Source organism: Akebia trifoliata, chromosome 10 (assembly GCF_017979445.1).
Source record: "Akebia trifoliata isolate Shusen 1 chromosome 10, ASM1797944v1, whole genome shotgun sequence".
NCBI classification, from domain to species: domain Eukaryota; kingdom Viridiplantae; phylum Streptophyta; class Magnoliopsida; order Ranunculales; family Lardizabalaceae; genus Akebia; species Akebia trifoliata.
The window spans coordinates 21,979,074-22,001,951 of record NC_141384.1 but is presented as its reverse complement, the minus strand read 5'-3'; the positions used below and the strand labels follow the sequence as shown (position 1 = coordinate 22,001,951).

General features: G+C 34.2%; 1 protein-coding gene and 1 long non-coding RNA gene across 8 annotated transcripts; both read right to left on the bottom strand.

The window, feature by feature from the left end:
• Nucleotides 1-8,473: 8,473 nt before the first annotated feature.
• LOC147393273 (uncharacterized) lies at nt 8,474-16,352 on the bottom strand. Of its 7 annotated transcripts, none has more exons than XR_015182442.1 (8): nt 15,129-16,352; nt 12,690-12,940; nt 12,413-12,503; nt 12,160-12,264; nt 11,251-11,313; nt 10,243-10,323; nt 9,251-9,339; nt 8,474-9,001 (listed from the first exon to the last, which is right to left on the bottom strand). It is a non-coding gene; the product is annotated as an uncharacterized LOC147393273 (long non-coding RNA). The 7 variants fall into 7 exon arrangements; XR_015182444.1 differs by having other exon boundaries at nt 8,474-8,966; XR_015182446.1 differs by having other exon boundaries at nt 8,474-8,918.
• A 2,373-nt stretch (nt 16,353-18,725) lies between these two features.
• Nucleotides 18,726-21,996, bottom strand: LOC147393272 (uncharacterized). The gene is made up of 2 exons (XM_086454962.1): nt 19,805-21,996; nt 18,726-19,042 (listed from the first exon to the last, which is right to left on the bottom strand). Exon 1 carries the CDS (start codon nt 21,856-21,858, stop codon nt 19,834-19,836), a length of 2,025 nt encoding a protein of 674 aa, XP_086311088.1. The 5' UTR covers nt 21,859-21,996; the 3' UTR covers nt 18,726-19,042; nt 19,805-19,833.
• Between the last annotated feature and the right edge of the window lie 882 nt (nt 21,997-22,878).

Below are 22,878 nucleotides of genomic sequence, written 5' to 3'. Positions count from 1 at the left end.
ATCAATTTTTAATAAAAACTTTTAGTTTAAAATATCACTTTGGAATTTTAAAATTGTTAAAACAATTGCTAAAATTTCTCTTCTTATTCTTAAGTAATTTTATTGACAGGGATTGTAGATTCCTGTTGTATATCTTACTATTTATTTTTCGTTTGTTGAATTTTGTAATAATATTCCTCCTTATCCTATTTTTGAAACGTCTGTTTGAATTACTTTTGGAAGTTCTGGATTTAGAATATCCAAGTAAGGTAGGACTTTGACAGTTTGTTTAATTTTTTGAACGGCTTGAGTATGATTTTGAATCCATGTCTTTTTTGCTTCATGTTTTTTTTATTTTTTGAGGACATCAAAAAGAATTTTTCATTTTTTCTATAAGATTTTTTATAAAATTGATAACATAATTAAGGCTTCTTAAAAATCTTTGTAATTATTTTTTATCCGTAATTTTGTCAAGAAATTTGTCCGCAAATTGTATGGCACGATTTACTGGTGTATAGGTTTTATTTTCTAAAGAAAATCTTAAAAATTAGATTTTTTTTTAAAAATAATTTGATTTTTCTTTGAGACAAAACTAGCCCATTTTGTAATATTACATTTTTAAATATATATAAATATTTCCAATGAGAATCTATGTTTGGTGAGAATATTAGCATGTCATCTATATAAAATAATATGAATTTTGAATAATTTATTGTTCATCATATTTTGAAATTCACTTGGAGTATTTTTTTAATCCAAAAGGCATTACGTTCCATTCGTAATGTCTAAATGGGACTGTGAATGTAATTTTATATTTGTCAGCTTCTTGAATTTGAATGTGTTAGAATCCTGATTTTAAGTCAAATTTTTAAAAAATATTTGTATTTGTAAGTCGATCAATAAGGTTTTGTTTGTTTGGAACAGGATCTCTTATTGATTGTCAGACTTTATTACGAGGTTTATAATTTATTACAAGTTTAGGAGTTCCTCTCTTTAATTTTGCTGCATTTTCGACATGGAAAACGACATAACTTCATGGTGATTTTGATTTTCTTATTAATTTTTTATTAAGAAGTTCTTGAATTTCTTATTGGTATAATTCTAAATATCTAGAATTCATTTGAATAGGTCTTATTTTCGTAGGAATATCTTTTTCATTGAAGTTTGGAATGTAAAAAGGGCAACTTGATGAGATTTCTTATACCAGAAGGCATTAGGAACATCTGAACAATAATTTTTTATTAATGTTTCTTCAAAAATTTTTACTTTTGCTTGTAATCTTGAATTATTAATATTTTATTTTATCTTTTGAAAGTTTTTTTCTTGATTTACAAAATCAAATTGTTTTTCTTTTGATTGAATTAAGTTTATTAATGAGTCAACTTGTCCAAAAATGGGCGGTGATATGAAATTAAAAAGTACTTTAGTATCTCCTATTTTACAGAGGATTCCCTCTGATGTCATTATGAATGATTGTATTTGATTAAGAAATTTTTTTTCCAAAATTGCTTCTTGTTGTAGATTTGGTACAACAAGGAAGAGTACAGGAATACAAACCTTTTGTTTACAAACAAGAGCATCTGTTAATTTGTATTTCATGTACATATTTTTTTCATTTACTGTTGTTAAAAAGATTTGGGTTGATTCACAATATGATAAAGGAATTAATCCTTCTTGTATACAATTTAAATTTACACCTGAATCTATTAAGGCTATAAATTTTTTAGAGAATTTTTTATCTTTTATAGTTGTTGTAGTTATAATTTTTGATACTTATAGTGAGTAATTGTATTAAGAAATTGATTTATTTGTTCTTCTATACTTGAAATTTTTTTTTATTCTTATTGAAAATTTGAAGTCATTTGTAATTCAGATACCTATTTTTTTAAGACTTTAATTTCTTCTTTTAATTGATTAATTTTCTTGTTGTAAACTTGAAAGGGTTATTGAGGAGGTTGATTATTTTGAAAATTTTTTATTTACTCTTGAATAAACATCCTTTAAAGAGTATAGTTGAAAAGCCTTGAGTTTTTTTTTTTCATTAACAGTCTTATTATTTTGATATTCACTTTTTATATTTTCCATTATCTGAATAAGGTGTTGATTACGTTGATCTTTATCTGGTATTTCATCAAGGATTTTTAACATTAATTTTTCATTTTCTGATAATACATTTAATTGAAGCATATTTATGGAAGATGATGTGGAAGATACTGAGTCTAAATGCCATGGGCATTCACAATCATCTTTTAAGGAGGAAATATGGGCTTCATCAGAAGAGGATATTTGTAATTTATTTACCTTTTAAAAAAAAAATTAGATGACATTTGTTTGCTTTATGTCCAGGTTTTCCACATTTATAACAAATTATTGGTTTGAATTCTTCTGTTTTTTTTTTACTTTAGTATTTAAATCTCTTTTTCTTTTTCAAAAATTTTCTTTTGAATTTTGAAGGATCTTTTGTTGAAGTTCTTTTAAACTTATAAAGTTTTTTAGGCCTTCTATTTGGTTTTTGTGAAGATGCTCTAGACATTTCTTTTCCAAATTGATAACAGAAATCTCCTAATTCTTTTCGAGATTTTTATTTTTTTAATTATTTTTTGAATTTTAATTTTGAGTGGAGTTTTAATCTTGTCATATTGACTCTTTGTATAAGCATCCCAAAATAATATTGATAATAGTTTATGCTATCTGCATCTTCTTTAAGACTATATCTTACTTTGTCTACAAATAATTTTGGTAGACCGGATATAAACTTTTCTTTTCAGAATACATCATTACATCCGGTATTTAAAAAATATAATTTGGACAAGTATACAGCTTTATACTATCTAAAATCAGTTAATGTTTGACATTTTAAATTAATTAATATTTCTCTATCTTTTTATCTTAATTCATCCAATCTTCCATTAAAATGCAAGAAAATTGTTGAGATTAAGATTATAAAACTATCTGGTGTTCTTTTCCATCTTTATTTAATTCGGATTCTCCTTTGTCATTTAGTTTAATATATTTTAAAATCTCATTTTTTTTTCGTTTAACATATTATTCCACCAACCGTATAGTTGACCGGTAAAACCACCGACAATAGCTTTAGTCATATGTTCTACTGATAAATTATATCGGGTGCAAGCATTACCAAATACTATCATTTGAGATAAAGTATTCATAATTTAATAGTCTATTTGTCCATCAATATTTCATTCATATAGTTCGTTTCCGTTGTAATGTTTGGTTGGATTTTTTTTTTCTTCAAATTGAATAGCAACAGGTGTAGGTCTTATGTAATAACTTCTTATTTTATAATATTTTGATCTAGAATAATTTGTTCTTGGGTGTCTAGATCTTTTGATTTTATTTATTTGAAGATTTTATTGATTTAAGAATTGGGATTCTATGTTTTCTATTGAACCATTTGAAGATACATCAGAAAATTCTTCTTCTCCTTTTTCTTTTTTGTCTCTTTCTTCTATATATTTCATATATGGGTTTTCTATTAAAATATTTTTTTTAAATTTGTAGTCTTTTTGTTATTTCTTCTAGAAAAGAAGATGTTTCTACAGGAGGTAATCCATGTTGCAAATTAAAAGAATTTTTTTACCCTTGTAATCGTTGATGATGATCCTTTTGACATTGGTCATTTTTCATATATTTTTGACTTATCAGATATTGATTTGATCTGTTGACCTAGCTGGTGGAGATAAGTATTTGTATAATTATTTTGTTCTATTACATGAGAAAAATCTTTTTATATACATGAAATTTCTTTTTGGAATTGTATTTTTAATTTAAGAGGTATTGCAATAGATCCCATAGTTTTTATGATTTTAAAAGGGAGAAATATTGATTCAACTTTTTCATTTTTGGTAGTTTTTCAGATTTGTATTTTTTATTTTATCATGTTTACTGAAAGTTTTTCATTTGAATTTGTCTGTGTTTCTAGCCATATAAATAAAGAAATATGAGTTTGTTTTTTATTTATTTCTTCAAACCATTTTTCTTTAACTATTTTTGGTTCTGTGATGGAGAAATTTTTAAAAAATCATTTACTTAAAGGATTTTTTAAGATTTCTTCTTTTAATAGTTCTTTGTCTATAGTAAGCCTAAGAAGAAGCTTTCTCTTTCAACCGAGTATTGGATTTGCAGTTGCCCCAATAGTTTCTTAGTCTCAACTTCATCTTCCTTGGCCTGAACTGCCCTAACCATCTCAATACTAGCCCTAAAGGAGCCTAAACACTAGCTATTGTACCTTCTCTTGGAGATCTGTTAGCTCTACGTCTCTCATTTGTACTCTTTCCTTGTAACTGGTCAATTCCAGTTGAAGAACACCTTGGAGATCTGCCAGCTTCTTACTAGTGGCCTCCAAGTCTAAGTTAGCTTTGAAAAATTGGGCCAAATTAACCTCCATCTCCTTTCTAACCTCTTGGGAAAATTAGCTAGAAGAGGCCAACTCAACCTGGAGTAGAGTGATTTTTTCTTTTTGCTCCCTAGTAAGAACAATCGCCTGGTCCTAAGCCTCATGCCATTTCAAGAAGGCCAAAGTTCCATAGGTGTTGGCCTGCAAGAAGAATAAAGCAATTAAGAAATAAAGATTAAAGGGAAGAATGAGAAGAACGGAAAATTACCTAATAAAGACCATTGACAAACCGACCGAAGCCTAGGTCAGCATTGGCCCGGTCTGTAACATCCCAATCTTTGGGAAAAAATAGAGTGGGAGATCATAAAGGTAGCAATAACAAGATTCATCACCCCGCAGCTCATGTTGTAGACATGATCATTGTTCTCGTTTCCATCTTGGAGGAAAACCCCATGACTTCTCCAAGAGAATACAGCTTCCTCTAGAGGAGTCTTAAAGTGACTAGAACCCTCTTGATCAGACTCCTCTGGAGGGGAAGAACTCCTCAAAGTTTTCTTAATCAGCCTGCTCCTCTTGCGCGACTAAAGTTCAGAGATAGGGTTGTGCTCCCTAATGGTGTCCAAGCTTTGCACTGCCTAAGCTTGAATCTCTTTAGGAAGCTCAGTAGGAGCAACAACTGTAACAACAATAGCAGTAGTAGCAACAACAATAGAAGCAGAGGTAGAAGTTGGGTCATCTCGTTCCTTATACACTAGTGTCAGTTGACCTACTTCTCTAGTGAGGGTGGAGGCACGAAGGACAAGATTCTTCTTCTTCTTACCCTAGTCAGAGGGAGGAATAACCCTAACGACAAAGGACAGGGAGAAAAGAAGTCCGAGAGGTCAATGTTCATGGCATCAGAGAACCCTAAGAGGGTTGGAGGAGAAAGAATACCAGAAATAGAGGCAAAGAAAATCTGATTAGAGGAAGCCTATTGTGTAGGTGGCCGAGGCAAAACAGAAGGGGAAGGATAGATCAAATCTCCCTCCACCACCCCCAAAGTAGCTCTAGTTTGGAGACCCACTACTACTAGCCTCCTATCTTTGGATGCTCTACGCTACTCTTTCCTAGCCTCAACCGCGGAAAGGGTAGAATAAACTATAGAGAGAAAGGAAATAAAAGTTAAAATCAAATTGAGTTATAGACAGAATCAAAGAATAAGACACAGCCAGGTATCTAGAAACCAATCTTATCTTGGAAGGTCTGGGGATTCTAAACCCCTTACGAGGAGCATCAGGGGCTAACTCCCAGTTCCCGGAGACAATCAGGGGGTCGTTGTACCACTTTTCATCAACACTAGGGAGAGATGGAGCCAATGCACCTGCTGCACTCTTGGAAGACATACCTAAGGCGCTGGGAGATAACTTTCATATTATAGTTGGAGAGGAAGTCATTAGGGGTTGTGCCCATCTTCTCTACTATATCTACCAAATGTTAGAAGTTGTAAAAATTTGGCATAAGGCCTGGTTTATCTTATTCAACACCTCCCTGAGAAAGGAAGAGAGGGAAATTAAGGCCAGCCTTAATTTGGCTGGCATTGGCCATAATCTAGCCCTGACAGCATTCACCAAGGTTCTTGGGGTCTTTGCAAACCCGAATAGACATAAAGGCAAGGATATAAAGTCCCCTCCAAAGTTGGGACATGTTAGCAGTCATTGATAAATCAAGTTTGTAGAAAAAAGAAGGAAAAAGAAGAAGATTACCTTGGTCTGATAGAAGTTAAAAAGGCGACAAAGCAAAAAGAATAAGAGAAAGAGTTTTTTATAAAATGTAGAGAGATGAGATCATAGAGAGCAATAACACAGTAAGAGGGAAAATGAGCACTAACTTTTTTATTTATAAGAGAACATAAAGGAGTACACACGCCTGGGAGGATATCCTAATTCAATCTAAACATCGTAGTTTAGGGGGTAGTGCTGATGATAGTGGGGCACGTGGATAAACACAGATGAAAAACGATTTTTCTTAGCCATCAAAAATGATTTAAAACGACATTGCATTGAATACTTTGATTCATTAAGAGTAGAAGTAATTATAAAGAATCAAGGCACCCAATGAGGAAGATGTTACGTGCCTTGAGAAGACAGCAAGACTTCCCGTCTCCTCAAGAGGGGGTAATTGTAGAGGAAAATAACAGATCAATTATCTAGATTGTACATGTGTTTAGGCCGGTTGAGTGGTACCAAGCGCATATAAGCATATGGGCACTACCCAGTAGTAAGACAGGTCAAAGTAAAGAGCACCTAGTCTTGCTAGAAGGGCAACACAACACTTAATAAGACCTGATCTGTTAAGTAGGGCAGACCTGGTCAAAGAATACTCGTAATCCTGATAGGCGCACGTCAAGCCCAAAGATTTCTCCAATATAAAATATCCAATCCAAAAGATCCCCATTCCATTTTGGATCCAAGGAATCAAGGGATTCCCTGGGATCATCTCCCATGAGAAGGAAAAATCCTGATTCGCAGGAAGGATTCATAAATAACACAATTAGCACATAGGAAATGATCTTTTTGAGCAGATTGGAGGTCTAACCAATTTATTAGATTATTCCTCTACTTCTTTAATTTGAACGTCAAAGAGTTTTTAGTAGGTACCACGTCGGCATAAGGAGGGAGGTGATAGGATTGACTTCGAACCTCTGAGGCAGAGTCCATCGGCAATATTCATTGGATTCTGACCACACATTAATCAAAGGAATTTTAAAAGAAGACTTGCTAAAGAATAAAAAGAACTTTTGAGCATTAACAAAATAACTCATGTTGGAAGTCTTTATTACTTCAACATGGAAGTTCAAACTCTAAATGAGAATAAGGAATAAGTATGTACCTTACATATTGTTTTCCAATTCCACAACATGTACAAACATTGGTTGACTAAGCAACCGATTTTATAATTTAATTATAAGCAAAAGTTAGACCTATATAGGGGATATATTTGAAAACCCAAACTCAACTACATACTTTTCGTTTATCTAGGCTTACGTATTTTTAGCATAATGACTAAAAACACCTAATTTTGATCGTTGTAAAACTTATGTTTACGTTGTTATAATTAATTGATGATTGAGATTTGTACTTTGATCTTAAGATAGACAAATGAACTTTTGATTATGGAAGGAGTATGTGACTTGAAGCATTCTTTTAGTACCTCATGAACACTTGATATTGTTTATGTGACTTCAAACCTCTTGTAGATATCCCTAATAAGACCCACCATAAGTTTGACCTCATGTATGCCAAGCATGCCTTTGTGCACTGTTATGTCTGTGAAGGGAGTTTTCTGAAGCTAGTGAGAAGGATTACGATGAAGATGGTAACAAGGGAAATGAGTACTAAGAGGGGATGTTTTCTCATTTGCATTGTTTCCCTTGCTTTTTGGTATGGTGTCAATGTTACTTGCTTATGAACGAATGATAAAAGATGAGTACTGAGAAGAGATGTTTTCTCACTTCCGTTATTGCCCTTGCTTTCTGGTATGGTATCATTGTTACTTGTTTGTGAATGATTTTATCATTTATATGTTTATGTAAATCAACAAATTAACCTTTTTTCTTCTGAGAATGGACTATGGGGAAGTGGGAGAAGAACCATCATATTAGTGTTATAACAGAGAAGTTTGCAATTAAGGTTGTGTTAAGTGTTATGGTTGATGTTGCCATTGTTGTTGCATCCGACTATTTTGGTTTACTAGGTGAATATATTGGTTGCCTTCTAATCTTTCATGGACCTCTTCAAGCTCCTAATTTAAATTTCTTGCATAGTGTTAGATAGTATTCAACTAAAAACTACCTGCATATAAGGACTTAGTTACGTGGTTAGATTCTGGGGTGGACTTAGGTTATGTGGCTAGATTCTAGGGTTTAACTACAGCAAAATAAGGATATAGCGACGGTCGCCGACCGTCGCTATAAGGGAAAACTCTGTTGCAAAAACATATAATGACAACCACCATGGTCGTTGTGAAAACCTCCGACGCTTTATGTATTACCAACGGACAACTATTCAGAAAACGTCGTTATATGTGGGACTTATAGTGACAGCCGCTATTGGCCGTCGTTATAGGGTATTTTTATTAAAAAAAATACAGGCCTTAGCTACGGTCACGGGTAGCTATAAGAACTTTTGATAAAAAAAGAAAATTTAATTTTACACTTGCCTCCGTCACATGTTGCTGAATATTGGAGATACCCCTATATTTTGAAATAGATGACCTAGACCCAAACTAACAACATGAAAATATCCAAATGCCCCTCATCTTCAACTTTTATAAATCTAATTATTTTCTGAACCATCTAACGTCATATAATCGGGAATTCAAACAGAAATCTAAAAAGAGAGAATTATTAAACAACTACTTATTATCATCAGAAACAATTGAATGGAACTTACATCATTTTTTTACAATAATGTAACCTCAAATGATGATGGAAATCCGTTTTATGATTTAAAAAATAATGTAAACAAATCGTTCACGATGTTACCTTCATAGTTGTAGCAATGAATCAAAGCATCAACATTCCCTAAATGCATCCACGCCTTACCTACAACCTCATCGAAGATTGGCTCCTCAGCTTCCATATCCACTCCAACTACCATAACATGGATACGACACCATTGACTTTCCCTACTTATATAAACATTGATGGAAATACTCAATCAAAAAGTTTAATGCAAGAAGGAGAATCAGATAAGGATATCAAATTTGATCAGGAAGTAGATCAATGAAATAAGCAAAGAATAACAAGTAAATCAAGTAATTGAATGGCTCTATAGTGTGCACCAAGTAATTAAATGAAATATCAAAAAAAAATTCAGGATAAACTTCAAAATAACAGAAAGAGCAATAGCATCAGGGATTGGACAAGAATCAAACCTTAAGGATTTTCTCAAACTCCAATATCTCATTCCGTTCGCATGGCTATCAGATTGGTCATGGCCAAGATCTTTGGATCATTTTTGTATCTGCAAAATGGCAAAAACTGGTATTCCAAAGAAGCAAACTAACATTCAAATATAGTTATAATAATAAAAAAAAAAACTCATAAAGAACTTACGGTTTTACTTCCTGCCCCTCGAATGGGTTCACTTCAGATTAAAATGTAAGAGGAAACTACTTTCTAATTTCTGAAAACTAGTTTCATTTGCATTTACTTTGTACTTTGTAGTTTGTATCAAACATATAGTATTAGAATTTGATTATCAAATAGGCCAAAAAACTAACGACAGACACGTGGACATGGCTAATCGATGTTAGGTATCAATGATGCTGCTTTCTTCAATAGGGTCTTTTGTGGGTGAGGTGGTCCTGAACTTGTCACCTCATGATAGTGTATTTGTGGTGCATTATCAAACACTTATACTTATGGTACTTCCTGGTCCTGAGCAAGATGGTTTACAAATGAAAAAAAATAAAATACCATTAAAGGTAAAAAAGAATACAGATCTTCATCTGAGTGTACACTTGTCATCAGATGAACGATCCTGAGTTAGGTTACACGAGAAGGAAGTGGTCCCACATACGTAGTCGAAAAATGAACACAACATTCAAATGGATATCATACATTGATAGCAAGCTGAGGACCCCTCCCTAATGAAAGAAAAAATCCATTCCCCATACATAACATTCCTGCCCATCGAATGGGTTCACTTCAGATTCAAGACATTGATGAGTAGGTCAGCCACATGGATGGATGGAATGTTAGGGGAATCAGAGGCCATAGGCATTGATGAACCTCATGTTTGTTTTATGCAAAATGTTGCTATATCACATACAGAGATAAAATCACATGGAAATTAAGTAATCTAAGATAACACTCAAATGTAAGACATGAGCAAATTAGTTACTCAAAAGAGTAGTGAACAAACCTCGTGCAAGTATCAGCAGAACCAGACATGTCAATAGTTGTTAATGATACTGATGCATTCCGCTGCCTTCAAAATCTATCGCTAAAATAAATAAGAAGATACTGATGTCAGAATTGCTTTTCATAACTAATCGTGTTTTTCATAACTCCACTATTTGCCTCAATTTTCCATTAGTTTTTTTTTTTTATACTTCAGATGAGTATATTGAATAACTTCACTAATAAAAGAATAAAAACATAAACAAAATACGATTTCACTTGAGTAACAACACAGGCAATCCCTAAAAGAAGGCTTATACTACCCAAGGTGGTAATGTGCAAATGCCCCTTGTCTTCACACCTCAGAACAATCCCAAAGATGACCATACATAGACTAGGTGGAACAGTCAACATATCAATAGATAAATTCACACCTCAAGAGACAAAAGAATCATCATCATATGCAGCAGAAGATAGATTATTACTGATCATACAGTATCCACTGAAAACGAAGCATGTTTCAAATTACATATATCCCATTTGTAATGAAGCAAATCTCAAATCCAAATATATACATTTTCTATGAAACCCTTGGCCTTGACAGAGTAGCACTAGCACCAATATGAGAGACATTCCAATATTTATAATCACCAATGTTACTCATTATGGGATATCAACTGATCACAAATGAAATCAAAAGCTTGGAATATAATAAACAAAACCATAGTCTTAGACGCTAATCAAATACATTATGTACTTATAGACTAATGCCCCCATGTCTAGTCTGATGTTCTGGTCTCCTCTATTTTAATACTTTTGATACATATAGTATGTTTCTATACATGCAAAGATGCATACATCAACCTCCCATACCATAGGAAGGATGAGAGAGTGGAAAATAAGTATGCCCTTCTTCATAGTCTATGGATGCCATTAAGTTGATCTGCCAATGGGCATAGAAAAACTTAGCCATCCCACAGAAAAATCGAAAGGGTCAACAATGCGAAGAAAGAATAGGTAAGAAAGATACCTTGATGAGCTCAGACTTTGAGCTGGGGCGCATATATATTGCTAGGACACTCATGTGGAAATCCTGGGTTCCAAAATGAAAGTAAATTTTGTTGAGATTTTAACTGACCATGTAAGGATCACCTAAAGTACTCAAAATAGCTAGCAAACTATCTTCATTATGATGAGGGAAGACATGTTGTCTACGAGATAAAAACTTCTCCATATGTAAAACAAGATAAACCACCACATGAAGGGATTAAAAATATCATATAATTTCAAGGAACCATTGTCGGTTCCTGCAATGAGCTGAAATGTAAAACAAAAAGTGTAGAAATTTTAAGATTAGGAAGGGATTAAAAAAAATATAGAAAGCAAATGTCTTGAACATGCACCAATTGGTTAAATCTACGATCACAAAAATATAGAAGGTAAGTATAGTCCATGAGAAAAATACCAAGTCATTTATGGGAAGGAAAGGTCATGCCCAACCATGATATTCTGCTTAAAGTTGAAAATAACATTGATGAACGAGAATACTTGATTGAATATTGAGTGTGCAGCTGCAATTCCAAACTCATGCACCCATTGCCAAGTGAAAATTAGTAGAAACAAATCTTTATATTGAAGATTATACAAGAGTGAAAGGAAAGCCCAAACAAATATGGATTGAGATAATGAAAATGGAGAGGAACTTGCTTTCAGCAATAAATCATGGCTTAGGGCAGGGAATTGGATGGAGAGATAAATTCATTCAGCCAACCCCAAATCTTGGGATAAGGCTTTATGTTGATGAATCTTTAAATTTGAGTGTATGCAAAACAGTTACATAACAGAAAAAACATAAAATAATGAAGCCTCCATAAACTTGGCATTTGAAAGTAGCTTAGGCTCCCAGTAATTAAAATTCCTATTAATGGAAGATACCAACCTGGCCTTGACGGAACATGACTTTCACATTAGCCTCTCCATCCCGCATAGCGAAGTCCACATCCAACAATGCCCCTTTCAAATCTCCTAATTTCAGCTTGCCAGCCTAAAGTGTACACATCATACATCATTAGTTAATTGAAAATACAACTAAGAGAGTGATATTAGAATCCAATGCTCAAGTAGTAGATAAGCTAAGATAGGAAAAGATACACAATTCAAAACATGACCATGTCTTCTAAAGTTGATATTACCTGGACACTTCAAATGGGAGCCATATCCATGTCCAGCATTTTTAACTTAATCCTGCTTTTCTTAAAGGAGTGTTTGATTGCACGGCCAACTCTAAGGAAAATAGTACACCATGGAAAATTCAAATTTAACGTTGTTTGAGTGCAAAAGGTTATAAAACAATGCAGGTCTGATTTCACTTTATTGATGAAGAATGGCAAAATAAACATTTTAGTGCAGATAATTTGCTAAAGAAAATAAGAGATGTGTAAGAAAAATAATCATAAATTGGCTATTTACCTCACAAATGCTTGTTGTAAGCCCGAATATGCAATAAGAGGGATTATTAACAGCATTCGTTTATCGAGCAAAAGAGAAATAGCCAACTCCAAAAGCGATACCGCAGAAGAATAGAAACTGGCAGAAGGTTTGGGTGATCCCTCCTCTCCTTTACCATCCCTTCTATTTAAAAAACACATTAGAATGGTCCCCAAGGACATGCTAACAAGGAAGATCACAAATAATAAGATTGTGCCACTCGTACTCCCTGCCTGCAGTGATGTCCAAGTATGTCAAATCATCAGTAGGAATTAGGCCATTGAGGCAATAGAAAGTGGACAATTTCATGTATTAAACAAAAACATAAAGTTATAGTTCACATTATTACAAAATTTTCTCTTGAATAATCAAATAAAAGATGTTTTAAACTAGTCCTGTTTGGGGTGCATAAGCGCTAATGATGTAAACCATCTCCTCTTGTAAGACCACTAGGAGTTCATCCGTGCCTACGGCATGGGCATCCTCTTTGGGGTTAAGGGGATAAAAATTTTCACAAGATTACCATCTACAAATGTACTATTCCAGTTAGCATATTTATAAAAGCTTGTAGTCATCCTGTACCTAGTAATTATTCTATGCTATGTAACTATCCAAGCACGCGCGCGTGCACACACACACACACACACATATTCTATGTCATGTACAAATTCTATGTTAACTTTGTTTTCTTAATGACCAAACCACAATACCAGGGGCAGATTTACAGTGGGGCCAATGGGGGCACTTGACCCCACAATAATGAGCTATCGCAACAGATAACAACGGTAGATATAGAAATATGTAACTATTACCCCAACAATTTTTTTGTTCACTCTTAGTTGCCCCCATGTGAGTAAAATATTGGCTCCACCCCTGTCAATACTATCCCTTAATGCTCCGAGTCCTTAAATTACAGTTGGCTAATGAATCCTATTTTTGAACTCAGCTTCCTTAACTGCACTAGCCATGCCTAATGCGGGAACCCTTAGCTATCTCTTAAGATTCTAATGCCTAAAGGCTTGCAAAGAAGAAGCATAACACATTGCCAACATTGGAAGTATTTTTCACCCAAAAATATGGCACAACCTACATGATTGGAAGACTACTGAAACAACCTGTAAATGAAGAAATAAACAATGATGAAGAATATTAAACAACAAAAGGTCTTTATATAAGAACAAATGATGAAGCTAAGAACATTTTCATCATTCCAAGGACGCCCTGACAATTCATTCAAGTCATAAAACAGAATGAATAGTGTTCGGATAGTATTTCTATGGTCGAACATGCTGCCTCTAGTCATGGCTTGAAAATCCAAATAAAACAGAAAAATCAAAGCAGATATATCACTTGATGTGAGAAACAAACATTCCAATATAAATCAACAAAATTCAGCATGATTCAGCAGTGCTATTGAGTTTTTTTTTTGCTGAAACATATATATATATATATATAGAGTAGCGTTCAATGGCCAACAGTTTGGCAAACATTTTGGCAAACACATTTTTCAAAACATGGGTTAGAGGTCTTGGAATGGGCTGATTTTTGGTGAGGATGATCTCTATGGTGAGGAGATCATCATCACCAAAAATCAGCCCATTCCAAAACTTCTAACCTCATCAAAAATGGTTTACAAAAAATGGACGGTTCACGATTTTTCAACTTGTAAAATGGGGCTAGAAGTTTTGGAATGAGCTGATTTTTGGTGAGGATGATCTCCTCACCGTAGAGATCATCCTCACCAAAAATCAGCCCATTCCAAGACCTCTAACCCATGTTTTGAAAAAGTGTTTGCCAAAATGTTTGCCAAACTGTTGGCCACGGATAGGGACCCATATATATATATATATGAGTTTTTATCCCATTTTACTTTCAAAAATTCAGTCGATTTCTGCAATGTTAATCGAAACCTCATAAAGTTGAAATCTCTTCTCATGAAATGACATTGCTTAATATGTTTTTAAGAATGAATAATCACTTAACAGAAGGAAAAAAAATGTTAAATTTGATTTACTCACTAGACTTCAGAATGGAAAAAAAAATATGTTTCTTTCTTTTCTTTCACTGGAAAGATCAACAATAGAGGAAGGTTTTTTCAGGGTTAAATCCTAATGGAAGCATTAGAGCTCGATTAGGGTAAAATATGCTATATGGAATCTTAATTGACTATAAATTTACAGTGATTTACTATTGTAAGCTAATCTCCAATCCATAACATATCTAGGACTCAAGCTTAATTATCCACCAAAAATAAATTGAGAAACAGAAATGAGCGGCTTGAATTGGAAAAAATTACAGATTCTAGGGTTTCAAATCAAACAAAAATCACAAATTAGATTACTTGAATTAATAAAAAACTAAAGAACTAGGGTTTACCATAATGAGATTGAAGAAAACTAATGTTTCTTCTTAAGGACTTACAAATTAGAAATTCTTTTATAGATCTTCTATCATTATCTTCCCTTTGACTTCAATCGTTCTCGAAATCAACCAAACAGAATAAGATCCCTCTACCGCCCCTTTTCTTCTTCTTCTGGTGAAATAAAGATCAAAACTCAGCTTTAAAATCTAATATGAGAGACGAGTAGGGTTTTGTGAGAATAGGAGAAGCACAACTTTGAAATCGACTATGGTGAATAATCGAGGATGGGGATGTTGCTTTAAAATCGAAGAATTGGAGAAATCGATGGTTAGAAATTGATTTACAGTCGAATATTTAGGGAAATCGGAGATGAGAGATCAATTTACAATCGAAGATTAAGAGAAATAGAAGACGAGAGATCGATTTCCAATTGAAGATTTAAACAAATCGAAGGGGAGAGATCGATTTACAATAATAAAAAAATTAGAGAAATCGAAGGTCTCTTTTCGATTGTTCTATCTTCGTTCGACCATGAGACCAAGTTTTGATTCCGAAACTTGCTTAAAAAGTAGAGTAGATGATTTAACAGAGTAAGAAACCACGATCAAAGAGTAAGGGCCGGGAGAGAGTGAGAGGAAGAGGCCTTCTTCCTTACTTCCATATATCGATGGTCACATTTTCCTGTTGCTACAGATGGATATAACGAGGTTTTAAATGTGACCGTCGTTGCTATAGAAGTAATTTCCTGTAGTGAATGCTTAATAAGGCCAACACACGGCCTCCAAGGCACTATTTGGTTGGGAAGGAAATAAAATCGAAATTGTGGGTTTGTTACAAGGGGAGAGGTGAGATTAGGTGGCAGTGGTGGAGAAGAGATGAGAATGGTAGCTAGAGTAAAGAAAGACGAAAGAACCTTTGGACAAAGTTTCAGCTATATATTGAGGTCCCGAATCCTTCTTTTATCAATGGGACTATTCTACATCAAATAAAGGGTTCTCTTCTCTCTCTTTGATTGCTTTTGGGTAACAGATGCCAGCCTAGGTATCGGTGTTAGGTGGGCAAGGTAATTGTCAAAGGCGGACCACGCCTCTGTCAGTCTCAGCTCAACCTCAGATAATAAACCTTCCTTAGGATTTACTAAAATGGGTGTCAATAAGACTGACACACTTGCTCAGTGACAACAGGTTTCCCTAGGGATTGATTAAAGAAAGATGCCAAAGAGACTGATATTTTCCCCGTGACAACAACATCTTGGGTACTGTCATCCTCCAATCCTAACAACCCCAAACGATAACCTCAGATGCCTCCACTCTTTTCCATGCCTATGAATTTATTTCAAGCACCAATGACGCGTGGGTTACACCATATACTTCTCGGCGTGTGGAATGTTGCACATGGCATTTCATATCGATGACATCGACATTAAAAGTACTACTGTCACGATGACTAGCAGTATGCAGCCTTGTTGGTGTCCGTACGTCCAAACTAGAGTTATCAAAATATGTAATAAAAAACTCCAATCAACATTAGCCTCATGCATGATGGGAGAACATAGCCCTTTCATCATGCATGTCTTACATGTTTCTAAAGGTGGTCCTTGATGATGTTACGGTACCTCTTGGAGTAGTTCATTTGGAGCCCTCTGGAACTTGATTCATCAAAACTAGGACTGGGACTCTACTAGCTCCAAGCCATTTAAAGGAGGTCAAATTAGGGGCTCCATTAGAGTCAAGACAATTATAGAGTTGGCCCCTACTAATTAGAACTAAAGGGCTTCATTGGCATCATGCCAAATAAGAATTTTCCCCCTAAGAGTTTGAAGACGGGGGATGGGGGCTCCATTGGTGTTAATTAAGGAGTTGGCCCCAAAGAATTTAGACTTATGAGGACATGTGCGCAGTCTTCATCAGACGGAGCACAAACGAGATTTAATATGAGAGAATCCAAATAAATGCGTGGCCTTCGAGCTCACCATGCATGCTTTGACCCCTTTTCATAATTATTATGACATTATAAAAGGGGAAGGGATGTTCTTTTCAATGCTTCACTTTTCCTTTCAATCTTCTCTTTTTTTTCCCTTCTACTTCTTGAGCTTTTGCTGCCATGGCTTCCCCTCACAACATTCCCTATTTGGACAAAGACTTCATGGATGCTTGTGATGCATTCAACACTCTTGAGCCTCCAAAAGATCAATTATTTGAACTCACATTCCATATCACACAATCCAATCAAGCTAGACTTGCTACTATATTAGTACAGAGAATATAATAAGATTTTATAAAATATATTTAGACTTTCGCCAAAGTATTGTTCATGTTTTAAGCATGAAAACCTATCAGTCATAATTATAGTACACCACAAGAATAACAGGGAAAACTTATTTCTAAAATATCATTAAATAAGAATAATTGATTAAAAAGTAATTTTACGCTATCCGGGGATCATACGGGTCCCATGGAATTTCCGACAAAAAATATCATTTTTAATCCCCACATATCACCTATAGTGGCAGTTGTTGTTTTCTGCAGTGGCATCGTAGATTACGCATGCAGTGGGTGGGGGGTGACACCGTGACTCTTGGTTTTTTATTTGCTTTTCTCCAACTTTCCTCCCTCTCATTTGCTCTTCCTCTATGAATCCAGCATCCCGAGGTATTCGTGTAAACCCAATTTTTATCTCCACAGGCAGTACAGCCTCTTGTCTGTAAACCGGCAAGAAAGGCATAATGCCAATATAATTCTTGGGGGATGTCTGGTACGCCCACAGTGCCAGCAATAGTTTCTCATGGTATAAACTTTGATGATCATGGATAAGGACTTAGGCTATGTGGTTAGATTCGGGGGTTTGACTAGGATCCAATGCTTAATATGGGCCAACGCGTGGCCTTCAGGACACTGTTTGGTTGGGAAGAAGACAAGATAGAAGCTGTGGTCTTGAATCCTTCTTCCATCAATGAAACTACCATACTTCAAATTGAATCTAAATATCTTTAGCTTATTATTGGGAAGGATAATGATGAAGTAACATTGTGGGGGACATCATGGGGGACATTTTTGACGTGGAAGTGTTTAGGAATCATAGATGCTTTCCATCAAGATGTCACTCGTATCTCGATGAAAACCATCTATGATTCCTACACACTTCCACGTCATAAATGTCTCCCATGATGTCCCCCACAATGTTACTCCAACATGATTCTATCAGGAAATGTATATTAAAGAACGTCATTAATGCTATTTTTTGTTTTAGTGGTTTTACTTAAGAAAGTGCAAAAGATGTTTTAAGGCTCGCATATGAATGTGGGACATTTGTCATTTTGATTTTTGTTGGACTATTTAGAAAGAGATGAACAGAAGAATTTTATAAGAAAAGATGAAGTTTGAGAAGTTGTTATGAATGTTATGGCAACACCCTTCTATTGGTTGGGCCTATTTGAAGAAATTTAGGAGTCTAAGCTCTTATCAATTTTGGCTCTAGATGACGGGATCTTGCCTATGACTTCAATTTGTTTTGTTTACATGCTTTCTTGTTGGGTGGTGAAGTTCTTTATAATATTCGTACATTTATCTTTTGCTTAGTGATTTTCCCCTTTTCTATTTATATTCAATGTAATACACCAATTAGTGTTTTTTAATTAAATTTGGCACCTTCAAATCAAATGTAGCAGTTATTATTAGAACAATAAGGACATTAATAAATAAAATGAATTAGGAAGAATTGAATGTCTGAATAATAACATCTAAAAGTAAAATGACTTTTACTCCTAACAACTAAGAGAAATACACTCAACTTATTAGAAGTATCGATTACACCAATAATTTCTTCATGTTTCTTTTGGCCTATTCACAAAGATATGTATCCCAAACGACAATTCAACCACTCTCGGGAAGCTTGAGATCGATGATGAGTTGATAGATATGTGGATCTTCTTCTTGTTCAACATGTAACATGTAAAACTTATACTCCGTGTTCTCTGCTCCATTACAACAGAACTAGAGGGTCAAATTTGAACACAAAATCATAATCATAAGAGAGTTGATATATGAAAAGATTTTTTATTCTTTTTTTGGAACAAAGAGAACCTTATCAAATTTTTGGGAACTATAAGAGTTTGAAATCAGAATTGATCCAGTATTTGAAATAAGTAAAAAAATTTATCAATAAGAAAATAGAGTACAAATTGAATTTAGTAAATGAAACCACACAATTTTCATAAAAGAAAAAAAACCAAAGAGAAAAATTTATTAAACCCAATTCATGTATAGTAAAAATAAAAATCATTTGAATCTAGTAATATTTTGTCTTGTGAACCTAATATTCTTAAAATTTGGTTTAGCACTACTCATTTATTGGGAAAATAATTAATTTTCTCCAGTAGTACAAAAACAAATTTTATCCACTATATCTACTTATTCATATGGGCATCAATTTTTGCTTAATGGACTTGGAACCCCTCTAAGACCTATAATGCCCTATACAAAATTACAAGTTTCCAAGGATTAAAAATTAATCTAATTTTAGGTATGTAGGCCAGTAGGATTAACATTAAAGGGTTAGTGATGTTGAAATAGTGCTTCAGAAGAATTTCTAAGGCTAAATTGTGTTTTTGAAAACCTCTATTGATGAGTCTACTAGAAACTCAAAAGATTCAAATTGACATTTTTAAAACAATGGTTCTAAACATGAGAAGAAGAAATTATTCTAAGTACAACTATCAAAAGGGAAATATACATACCTGTGATGCTTTATGCAACTGCACTCAATTCAAACATGCTCTTGAATTTCACCTTCTCCAGTCGTAGCTTCCCCTATCAAGCTAGTTATACCAGTGTTTTCAGGAAATGACCAATCAACTTTGTCTGCCAATGGTTCCAGTTTGCAAAGGTATTTGATGCCAAGTCTTGCTCTGTCTCCAAATTCTTCAAAGGGGCTCTCAACAACATGCTTGAAAATGGCTTGAGGGAGTTTTCGGAGGAAAAATTTCAGCATATCCACAAATAATTGCGTTATGAAAATTTCATCTGGGTGCGACTCCTCCCTTTTAATGAGAATTTCATGAAAGAGGGTCTTTTCATTATCAAGAAATTCACGTTGTATAGGATTTTTTATGTAGTCTTCCAATGAAATTTCTTGAAACAATTCTTTAACAATTTCCAAATGAGATTGGGAGTACCCATTGGCAGATCTCTCCGCCATTGTGGAATAAGATTTCTTTGTTAATGGTTCAATAATTTTCTTATGGAGCCAATGATTGGTGTTGTCCTTATTCATCCACACATCTTTTGCCATACTCCATTTCATTTTATTTTTAAAGCTTATGGGATTCGTTTTCTTGTCGATGAAATAAATGATTTCAAAGGCTTCATCAAGGGAATGGATTAGAGGAGCACTGAAGGTATTTGGAAGTGAAATACTGGCCATTCTAGCAAGGATCACCACTGTAAGACAAGATATGGATGACAATTGAATTTGGTCGATTAATGACAGTTGAGATGAGGTGATATGAGTGCTGGAAAGGAGTTGGATGAGATTAGTTGGGGAGTCCCTCTTGTTTTTCTCCACCCATCTATTCAAGTCGTCCTCAGTTTTTTTGTCCATCCACTTTTCAGCCACAGATTGTTGATCTCTCCACCAGATTATGTTTGAATGAGAATCGATTTTAGTCATACTCATCAGCTGTGGGAAATATATCCTCACCACCATAGGCAAGCATGTGGCTAGTTGGACCACAATGTTGATCCCTTCTTGCAACACAATAAACACATTTTTTGCAATATTCATAAAGATGTCAACCAGATCTATCTGAGAGAATTCGAAAAATGAAAAAAATTTCATTTTGGTGAAATATCTAGACAAAACATAACGCCCTTCATCAGCTTCACTAGGACAAAATATTAGTGGAAATACTTTTATGTTAAAATGGCACACCGAGGTGTACCATCTACAGCTGGTGGATATAAAACCTAGTAGGATGGTAAGAAACTGGGTTACAACTATGATCAACACTGACCATTTGTAATCAGAAATTCCACAATGAAACTTCACATCCTTAAGAAAAAGGGACCGAATTGTAGCTTGTAACAAAACTAGTGAACTAACTGCGGAAAGCATGACCATAGTGATGGAATGTGGGGAACTAGAGATTACAAATTGAGGGTTGTAATAATAACTAGATTGATAAATTGACTTCAATCTACCAATCATACTTGTCTCCACTGCATCATTTATATTGTCCTCTTGAATATCATCATTTAAAATCTCCAAACGAAAACCAATTTCAAAAGCAGAGGCCCAAAGCACCATGAGCAATAGCATCATGCAGGACAAGATCATGACATGCTCTATAACAAAAGAGAAAATCACACCAGTGGCCATTTGTATACATACATTGACAACAACAGTTACAACTAAGATGCTTAAGGAGCCGATGTTCAGAAGCCTTTCAGATTCACTTTGAGTTCCAAGTGAGGGCATGAAAAAGCCCATAGATATGCATATAAAGGTAGTGCCAGTAAGCTTGGATAATTGATCCAAAGCAGAAGGCATTGAAGTGGTGATATCTACTGGGAGTTTTGATGTTATCGCAAGAAGAGTGAGTGTAAGGGAATTGAAGGAGAAAAATCGACAAGGTATCCATGCTTTCCTACGGCGTAATCCATGCAACACATCACTAAGCATAGATAGAAAACATACCAAAGTGGCCACCGCGATGTATAGTCCAATCACAGGCATTGGAGAGGAATAGTTCTCACCATCGGAAGTTACATTCAAACAAGAATGTTTCGCCATGTCAACTTTCTTTTGATTTCAACAAACAAGATGTGTTTCTTCTTCTCCTCCTCATTTTTGTCTCCCCAACTACACATATATAATGCAGATCATAGATCCATAATTGCATTTTCAACGAATTGCAGCATTGTTGACTTTTTTTTTGCTAAGTCAATTGCAAGGAGAGATCATAGATCCAAGATTGCATTTTAAAATTGCAACTTGTTTTTTGTTTTTTACTAAGTAAATTGCAAGGAGAGATCATAGATCCAAAATTGCATTTCAAAATTGCAACTTGTTTTTTGTTTTTTACTAAGTAAATTGCAAGGAGAGATCATAGATCCAAAATTGCATTTTAAAATTGCAACTTGTTTTTTGTTTTTTACTAAGTAAATTGCAAGGAGAGATCATAGATCCAAAATTGCATTTTAAAATTGCAACTTGTTTTTTTCCTAAGTAAATTGCAAGGAGAGATCATAGATCCAAAATAGCATTTTAAAATTGCAACTTGTTTTTTTTTTTTTGCTAAGTAAATTGCAAGAAGAGATCATAGTTCCAAAATTGCAGCATTGTTGACTTTTCTTTTTTTGCTAAGTAAATTGCAAGGAGAGATCATAGATCCAAAATTGCATTTTAAAAGTGCAGCATTGTTAACTTTTTTCTCTTTTTTTTGCTAAGTAAATTGCAAGGGGAGTGTTCAAGGGACATAAGTAAAAAACAAACATTTTTCAAAATATGGGTTAGAAGTTTTGAGTTGAGCTGATTTTTAGTGGGGATGATCTCTACGATGAGAGGATCATCCTCGCAAAAAATCAGCCCAATCTGAACCTTCTAACCCCATGAAAAGTAATTTAGAATGTGGACCGTCAATTGTTTACCAATAATTTGTAAACCTATCTTGATGGATTTAGAAGTTTCAGATGGGGCAGATTTTTTGTGAGGATGATCTTCTCATCATAGAGATCATCCTCACAAAAAATAAGTTCAATAGAAAACTTTTAACCCATATTTTGAAAAAAAAAAAAAAAAAATTTACTTATG

Excerpts from the sequence above, each read along its gene's own strand:
- LOC147393272 (XM_086454962.1), bottom strand. The coding sequence starts at position 21,858 with ATGGCGAAACATTCTTGTTTGAATGTAACTTCCGATGGTGAGAACTAT.